The 9,947-nt window shown below is 38.6% G+C and overlaps 1 protein-coding gene across 1 annotated transcript; it reads right to left on the reverse strand.

Annotated features, from left to right (window-relative positions):
- Positions 1–4,364: 4,364 nt before the first annotated feature.
- Positions 4,365–9,939, reverse strand: LOC116299890 (uncharacterized). Its single transcript, XM_031708607.2, has 7 exons — positions 9,817–9,939; positions 9,088–9,246; positions 7,990–8,284; positions 7,496–7,580; positions 7,057–7,162; positions 6,117–6,173; positions 4,365–5,778 (listed from the first exon to the last, which is right to left on the reverse strand). Exons 1-7 carry the CDS (start codon positions 9,937–9,939, stop codon positions 4,816–4,818), a joined length of 1,788 nt encoding a protein of 595 aa, XP_031564467.1. The 3' UTR covers positions 4,365–4,815.
- Positions 9,940–9,947: the final 8 nt, after the last annotated feature.

Consider the following 9,947-nt stretch of genomic DNA (forward strand, 5'->3'; position numbering starts at 1 on the left):
CAGTGTATCCTAGTGTATCCAGTGTATCCAGTGTATCCACTGTATCCTAGTGTATCCAGTGTATCCACTGTATCCATTGTATCCTAGTGTATCCTCTGTATCCTAGTGCATCCACTGTATCCTAGTGTATCCAGTGTATCCTAGTGTATCCAGTGTATCCAGTGTATCCAGTGTATCCAGTGTATCCAGTGTATCCAGTGTATCCAGTGTATCCAGTGTATCCAGTGTATCCAGTGTATCCAGTGTATCCAGTGTATCCAGTGTATCCAGTGTATCCAGTGTATCCAGTGTATCCTAGTGTATCCAGTGTATCCAGTGTATCCACTGTATCCTAGTGTATCCTCTGTATCCTAGTGCATCCACTGTATCCTAGTGCATCCACTGTACCCTAGTGTATCCAGTGTATCCAGTGTATCCACTGTATCCACTGTATCCCTAGTGTATCCAGTGTATCCTAGTGTATCCACTGTATCCTAGTGTATCCTTTGTATCCACTGCATCCACTGTATCCACTGTATCCTAGTGTATCCTCTGTATCCTAGTGTATCCACTGTATCCTAGTGTATCCAGTGTATCCACTGTATCCACTGTATCCTAGTGTATGCTCTGTATCCTAGTGCATCCACTGTATCCTAGTGTATCCTAGTGTATCCAGTGTATCCTAGTGTATCCTCTGTATCCTAGTGCATCCACTGTATCCTAGTGTATCCAGTGTATCCTAGTGTATCCTAGTGTATCCAGTGTATCCAGTGTATCCAGTGTATCCTAGTGTATCCAGTGTATCCACTGTATCCATTGTATCCTCTGTATCCTCTGTATCCTAGTGCATCCAGTGTATCCTAGTGTATCCAGTGTATCCAAGTGTAACCTAGTGTATCCAGTGTATCCAGTGTATCCAGTGTATCCAGTGTATCCAGTGTATCCAGTGTATCCAGTGTATCCAGTGTATCCAGTGTATCCAGTGTATCCAGTGTATCCAGTGTATCCAGTGTATCCAGTGTATCCAGTGTATCCAGTGTATCCAGTGTATCCAGTGTATCCAGTGTATCCAGTGTATCCAGTGTATCCTAGTGTATCCAGTGTATCCAGTGTATCCACTGTATCCTAGTGTATCCACTGTACCCTAGTGTATCCAGTGTATCCAGTGTATCCAGTGTATCCACTGTATCCTAATGTATCCAGTGTATCCAGTGTATCCACTGTATCCTAGTGTATCCTCTGTATCCTAGTGCATCCACTGTATCCTAGTGTATCCAGTGTATCCTAGTGTATCCAGTATATCCTAGTGTATCCACTGTGTCCACTGTATCCTAGTGTATCCAGTGTATCCAGTGTATCCAGTGTATCCAGTGTATCCAGTGTATCCAGTGTATCCAGTGTATCCTAGTGTATCCAGTGTATCCAGTGTATCCAGTGTATCCAGTGTATCCAGTGTATCCACTGTATCCAGTGCATCTTAGCGTATCCTCTGTATCCTAGTGCATCCACTGTATCCTAGTGTATCCAGTGTATCCTAGTGTATCCAGTGTATCCTAGTGTATCCACTGTATCCTAGTGTATCCACTGTATCCTAGTGCATCCACTGTATCCTAGTGTATCCAGTGTATCCTAGTGTATCCTAGTGTATCCAGTGTATCCAGTGTATCCAGTGTATCCAGTGTATCCAGTGTATCCAGTGTATCCAGTGTATCCAGTGTATCCAGTGTATCCAGTGTATCCAGTGTATCCAGTGTATCCAGTGTATCCAGTGTATCCAGTGTATCCAGTGTATCCTCTGTATCCTAGTGCATCCAGTGTATCCTAGTGTATCCTCTGTATCCTAGTGTATGCAGTGTATCCAGTGTATCCTAGTGTATCCAGTGTAGGTTTTAATCATTTGCGGTATCTTTTAGAGTATGCAACTGATGGTTCCAAGAGGTAAACAAGAGAAAGCATTTGATTTTTTCATTGCTTTTAACTCAACACTTCTAGTTTTAATTGGTTTAAATTGTGTTGTAAAAACTTGGTTTCTTTTAGGGGAAAAAAAATTAGCCACAACCATGCCCAAATTTTAAAAATTTAGTTTTTTCGAAAATCATTTCCACCCTTTTTATACCAGAGTACCCCCGGAGTAATTTCTTATCTGATCAGACTTTTTTCTATCATAGCCTTTAAAAAATCTCTGAAACTGAAGTTACAGAAGTTACATTTCACTTTCCTATTCCACCTCTTAAAGACACTCTGCTTATACCATATACTGTCCCTGTTGTCAGCTATTAAAGGGATAAAAATTAGTTTTAAGTGTGATGGCATATCTCATTTACGCACTACTATATATAAAGAATGAAAAAATCATTTGTTTAAGCACAATACTCAGCTTATGTGTGTGTAAACCTTGTCAAGTATGAAATGGCACTTAAATACCTCAAACATTGGTAATGCAGTCATTGGTACACCAGGCTTATTATCCCTATCTGTTCTCAGTATTCATGCAACTATCACATAAATTATAGCTAGGGATAGCAAAAATTAAAAATGGCACATTGAGAATAATATAATTAGGATTTCTAACTAAGGATATCCAATGTCATCAAAGGAACCCAGTAAACCTTAGTTAATAGTGGATGAGTGCCAGTGTCATGGAGTCTTACATAAAGTAGAATACTAGTAGATGAACTAGGATAAAGTAGATACACTGGTATTACGCTCAGAGCATGAATGCACTATGAGAATACAGTATACATTGGGATTAAGGGATACATTGGGATACACTGCACCAGGATGCATTAGAATACACTGGATACACTAGATAACACCGGATACACTAGGATACAGTGGATACAGTGGATACGGTGGATACACTAGAATACACTGGATAGACTAGATACACTAGGATACACTGGATACACTAGGATACAATGGATACACTGGATACACTAGGATACAGTGGATACAGTGGATACACTAGGATACACTAGGATACACTGGATACACTAGGATACAGTGGATACAGTGGATACAGTGGATACACTAGGATACAGTGGATACACTAGGATACAGTGGATATACTAGGATACAGTGGATACACTAGGATACAAAGGATACACCAGGATACACTAGGATACAGTGGGAGAGCGTCATCATGCACGATAACAGAAAGCATACCGCCAGGACATTATAATCAGGCATACATGAAGTACTTACCGTCGGATGTCTGACCTTTGACATGGAATGTCTAACTCGGGCAAGAACATCGTCGAGTACCCACAAACCAGCGAAATACACACGTAGCCTATACAAATTAGTAGACCCTAATTCCATCGTGTTCGTTTGTTGTTATTTCACTATTACATACTAACTTACAGTCAAACAAGCTCACGCGTTGACCCCTAGATTCGATTAATGAAACCATTAGTCAACACATAAACACGACACATAAACAAGGCCAAGACTATTTCTGGCCGCCATGTTTTCTTGGCCTTCTTGTGTTAGCACTGATTAACCAATCAAAATGTCGTATATTGAATTTAAAGTTGATTGGAAATTTTCCTATCTTCGTTTTCGACGTTGTAAATTTCAACTGAATAATTAAATCAAAATTCGAAAATTCAAATCATTAATCGACTCTATGGGTCAACGCGTGAGCTTGTTTGACTGTATGATATCTGTTTCACGGGTATGTGAAAATCACTCAAATCCTTATTTAACCTCAAATATACTATGATCAAATTCAAGACTTGTAAACATTGAGTTTACAGTCCTTTAACTAAACGTTGTCGTTTGATCGGCTTCATCCCTACGCGCCTAGACCGAAATAGATCATGGGGATAATTAATTCACAGTTACTAGCTGCCGCAAATGTTATCTAACACGTCTTGAGCTTGCTTTTTTCGATCCAATTTTAAAATAAGATTTAAACTGGCGAGCAGTTTGGATGACGCTAGATCCGGGTACTGGGTAATTTACCCGTTATCCTTTTCGGTCTAGGCGCGTAGGGATGATCCAATCAACGACAACGTTTGGTCAAAGGACCGTATACACAAAGGACTACGGACTACCCGGGCTAAGATTGGGAAATATAATTGACTAGTATGGGAAAAAGTGACCGTCCCCGCGGTCCCTGACACGTAGTAGATTCTAAACATAGTTGAATGTTTTAAAAATGTATTCGTAAATGGATGAAGTTTTGTGGGGTCTTGCAATGTGTTTTGTTTTTCAGCCAATCGGCGAAACAATCAAAGTCACGAGTACGAAAAATTTTTTAAAAATCATTACAAATTTCTAGCATGATATTGGTCTCATTTTGATAAAGGGACTGATATAGTGATTATTTTCCAAGCTTTGGTGTACTTTACGAGTTTGAATTCAATAGAAGGACACGAAAGCGGGATTTTTACTTTTATTTTTATTTTCAATTATAATCATTTTTTTAGATAGACTAGTTGGTTTGGTCTTCTTCATGGCTCCCATCCCCTCCCCTCGCCGGAGAGCCATATTCACAGGCTACTTCATGGCCAATATCGCCTCTTTTATAAGTGAATGAGAGTGAAGCTTTCTCCATCTGGAGTCTTTTTCCCTAGCTGGTTCATTCGCTATCTTATATTCCAACTATTTTCCTAGCATGGTTTCTTACAAGCTTCATGAGTTGTTCATTTTACCCTACTAGAAGCAGCTGTACGTATGGCTGCTGTATTTAAACATCTCTAGCTATTGTATATGCATTAAAAACAAAAGGAAAATTTCCAACCAAAATCTCCTAAGATTTACTTTAGATAAAAGCAAATACGTACACCAAGTCTAGTAACTAGTATTCTGATAATGAAATAGACGCGTTGATTATAACTGAGCTTGGCGTCTTCGAGCTCGTTGTAAAGTTTCCGAAGCCATCGCCCTTCGTTTTTCCATGGCTTCTACCGACAATACATCACTTCCTTTGGAACTGTAGCTACAGACTGACCTCTCATCATCAGACGAGAAAGAGTCAGCCTTGTCGTTGGGATCTTGTCTTCTACCTGTGAACAGCTTTCGCGTTGCTCTAGATATCGCAGGGCGCTCGGGCTCTTTGGGAGGAGAAATCTCTTCATTGCCAAACGGTGCATCTATTTCTGATAACGAGATTATATCTGATTGTGAATCTGATGCAACGACAGTAGCAGAAGAGCTTGATACACCATACGGTGGGATTACTAAACCGCGCGCGGGTTTATATTCGGACCACGCCTCGCGTCTTGGTTCTTGTTGTTCGTCTGATGCTATGGTGCTCTCATGGGAGATGGTATCGATAGAATGAGTTTTCCTCAACGATGGGCCGGGAAGAGCGAGTTCTCTATTCCATAGGTATTCATCTTTCTCATTATCACTATTTTCTGAAGCAGATTTCTTGTGATATGCTAGCTGTCTGTCTGTTTTGGTGGTCGGGTCGTCAGGTGGACGCTTAGTGATCTTTTGGGAGTGGTCGATTTGTGGGGGTTTTTCTGCTGTTGTTGGTAACGGTGGTGGTGGGGCTTTGGTCTTAGGCGGCCCCCCTCCGTCTTTCGTCTTCTCGTCACCCTCCGCTTGTTTTACTTGGTCATCTTTATCTGGGGCAGTCACAACACTAGGTTGTCTATTCTTATTCTGTGGAGGACTCCTAGGATCAGCTTTGGATGGTGTTCCTGTTCGTTCCCTTGGCTTCTCTGCAGCATCATCTGTTTCCACTAAGAAACCATTTTCTTTAAGGTTTTTTAGTAAGCTAATAAAATAAGACCCTTCTCTTGCTCGAGCTTTGTAAATGCGCACTTTTTCACGTAGCTCTATCACCTGAGTAGACAAATAGTATTTATGTGAGATAAATATTAAAGGATCAGCTCAATTTGATACATTACAACTGCAGCACAAATATATATTTCATATATTTTCTCATACACAAATGTTACATTAGTTTGACAAAAGCAATAACACAATGCACTGAATACAGGGGCCGATCCAGGAATTTGAAAGGGGGGTGACTACTACAAAGGTTTTACCAGGGATTCGAGGAAAAGGGGGGTGGGTGTTACTAATGTTATACAGTACTGAGAAATTTGAGCAAAAGGGGCTAGTCACCCCTTTTACCACCCCTGGATACGATACCACACCTGGAATATTATACCACATACCTGTTGGTACCATGGGTGGATACTTGTAGGTTCCTGCTTATTCTCATTGTCTGGAACCTAAAAAAAACATCCATGTTTGTCAACAAAATAAGAGTTGATTGATGGAAGCCAAACCTTAGAGCAGCTGGTTTCTAAAGGTTGCTATCAGTGTTGGCCTACCCTGGGAAGGCCTGAATGGACTTCAACACTAATGACAGGGAGAATGATAGTTACGTTATGTTTATAATAGGAGCGGCCGTGTTGTATTGACTATCAGTCACGAGCCGGAGGCGAGTGATTGTATGGCTGATACAACACGGACACGAATGTTGTAAACAGCTTGTGAAATGCCGTGAACAATTCATAAATCCTTTGGGACATTTTGAATTCATATGTTAATATTTAGATACAACCACTAGTGCTGTATAAGAACTGTATACATCCACTAGTGATTATATCTAACTAGCATTTTCATTGTAAGGTTTGTATCGGGTTTACATGATATTCATGTGACCTGATTTCTAAAGCTGGATTGGCTTAGACCCTCATTAAATATTCATGAATTTTACAAGTGATAGCTATCGTATCATATATCTGAGTTGATTGCCTTATCATAAAAATGGGTGTAAGAAGTTGGGGTTTATATACATGAATCCAGATGCAAAGGCCACATGGATTGGCCAGATTATACAAAAAAAGTCTGAACCAACTTCTTTCCAGAATAGTAACAAAATTGACTTGAAAACAAACACATTCTAGAGCCAGTATTAAGGGTCTTCATTCAATTTTGAAATAATAGAAGGATCATTGGTAGTTTAAGCAGGAGAATTTTCCTTAGTTACTGAAGCATTCTCCAATCTCTGACCCTAAATGAAAACTCTGAGTTTGGAGTAATAATTATTTATCTTTCTTCCTCTTTTTAGAATGAGCTAAAGAAATGAAAAGGAGTAGTGTTACTGACCTTATCAGGGTGGAGAATGTGAGGATGTTCTGCTCCTAACCATGCACCTTTGACGTACTCATACTTTACAGGAGACTTGAAATTAGCACGGTATTCACTTTGGAATCTGGTATATGTGAGGAATACACAGCAATAACAGTGAGTCTAGAGCTGGTGATCTAATAATTATGTCATATAAAGGTATTGGTATTTCACTAAGTGGAATGGGATGTCTTCCATATTTTGAGAAGCATGGGTGACAGTTTTAGTGGTGTACGCACTTGTCTCTTGCCAATGGACCTTTCTCACATGGTTAATTTTTTTTGCCCACGTAGCCTCACATTCAAGAGCTTCATGATGAGTTCAATCAGGCATAAACAAGGTTTTTTATTCATGTATGTCCTGTATTCATGTTTACATAATCTTAAGGACTTATGATTATGATAAAAACATAACTTACGTCATAGTTTTCTTTGGAACAGGAGGTGAAGGCTGTGGTGGTTTACTTGATGGCCTCCCTGCAGGAACACTAGGCTCTTTCCATTCTAATAATATAACCAATAAAAAATGGATTTATTTTTAACTGATACAATCTGAGGGGGACTCTCTTGAAAAGTGGGTAGGGGGCTCGACGGATGGTTATGTAAATGACCCTAAAAGGTACGCATAAATTAACTGAGATGCTAATATCGACCCTCAAAAGTACGACCATATTTAAAATGACAACATTTCTAACCATTATATTCTTGTATGACTTTTAATATTTTTCAAAATTAACAAATCTGACCCTAAAAGGTACGGATTCAGCCGGGAGTCAGCCGGAGATCTCATTTTTGACCCTAAAAGGTCCATCAAGCCCCCCTACCCACTTTTCAAGAGAGTCCCCCCCCGGACCTAATACAAAATCCTGGATGGTACACCCCCCTTGAAAAAATCCTGAATACCCATACATACCAATCAGGTGCTTGTCTAATAACTCTTTTCTTGTCTCAGGCGAGGATATTAATGGGTGTTTCACAAACTGTAACTGGTACTCTGTTTTCTTCGGCATCTTTACTTTACTAGCTTTAACTGGATGGTCATCTCTGTGTACCCCATAAATCATCTTTTCTGCTGAGAGGATTGGAGCTTCTTGTTCTAAGGGCTTCTTCCAGTCAAACTGTTTTTTGTATTCTGATTGATATCGTAATCTGTCACGGGTTTTCATGGGTGGAGCCAGGCCAGCTTTGTACTGTAAAGCCCGATTCTCCTTTTAATAGGAAAACACAATCAATACTTAATATACAGTAGAGAGAATAAGAGAAAAATATCAAATGCCCTTGGCGGGAATCGAACCGCCAAGGGCATTTGATATTTTTCTCTTATTCTCTCTATTTCATTACGCACACCGAACGCATAATTTATTACTACTATACTTAATATAGAGTAGAGTAGATTAGCCTTTTCAGTAATGAACCTAATATAAATTCTGCTTTCTAATTGGTTGGATGTGTGTGCTTTAATTAATACAATACTCCATTTTGCAGTCCCATTTAGTGACCACAGATAAGAGTTCCAAGTTGAGGTTAGAATTACCACTCATAGTAAAACTATAATATTAACATTTGCAGCAACTGGAACTATTATCCGTGGTCATTGAATGAAACTGTAAAAAGGAGTATTGCATGCAAATAATGTTTATACCCATACATTTTATGCATGTGTATAAATAACACAAAGAACATATACAGTAAATCTGATGATACGATAAGTCATCATTATGCGGTGGTAAATTTATGTTACTATTTATAGAGCGGGTGCATGTTAAGTCATTGTTGCCATCTTGGTTACGACAAGTTATCATAAGGCGGGGGTACATGTATGTTACTATCAATAGAGCAGGTGCATGTTAAGTCATTGCCGCCATCTTGGTTATAACGATAACAAAGCGTTCCTCATTATCTTCTCTTGTTATATCAACCAAGATGGCGGCTGTTTCATAATAGCAATAACATTTCCTTTTTCAATAACTTCTTTCAAGTTACTTGATATTTCAATATGAGCTTTAATTACCTTCATCGCAGACTTAGAAGGTTTCAGTAAATCATCTTTTTTCTTTAAACCTCTTCGAGGTGGTTCTTGGTCATTTTGTTCAAGTTGTAGTTGTGGTTTTCTTGCTAAAACAGGACTCACTTCATGTGGTATGAAATTTGCTTTGTACTCACTCTCAAACTATTTAACAAAAGAAACCAAAAAATAGTAAATCTTAGAGAAATTAATTGACAAAATAACAAATCAAGTTCAATTGTATAATATTTATAGCACACATATTATTACAGTACTTATATGAATAAGAATAATAATTCAATAATCATAACTAGGCTTTCATATAAGCTGTGTGTTTTATTTAGCCCGAAGTATATCATAAGAAAGTTTAAATAAAGTTAAAATGAAACTACATTAGAAAATTAGTTATATCCAGTGTAAATAACAAACACATAAACAAAAACTGGGTTGCCTGTGTATGAACAGCGAAAATTAAAAACTTCAGGTAAAAACGCTTTATTCTGCCCAGGAAACAAGGATTAAATACGTAAATAGTTTTGGTATAAGTTTCAAGAGCAGATTTAGAGATAAATGTGAGAGACTAGCTAAGGTGTCAAAGAAAAGAGGAAATGACGTTGTTGTTCAAAATCGTTCGTTACGTAGCGAGACAACCGTGAAAAAAATATGAATTAGGCTAAAAAAACTCCATTTTTTGTGATTATTATTACGAATTATGAATTAAAAATCATTCCATACCCTATTCCTGGGAGCCATGTTGAAATGGGATTGGTAATTTAGCGTTAAAAGGTAGTAAAATGAAGCGAACGTTGAGACATAGTTAATCCATGTGGTGATCAGTCTAAACAAACCGTCAAACATTCCACACA

The sequence above is a fragment of the Actinia tenebrosa genome, unplaced genomic scaffold (genome assembly GCF_029948245.1).
Source record: "Actinia tenebrosa isolate PJP-AT-01 unplaced genomic scaffold, QUT_ActTen_1.0 PGA_scaffold6__47_contigs__length_16458017, whole genome shotgun sequence".
Lineage (NCBI taxonomy): Eukaryota > Metazoa > Cnidaria > Anthozoa > Actiniaria > Actiniidae > Actinia > Actinia tenebrosa.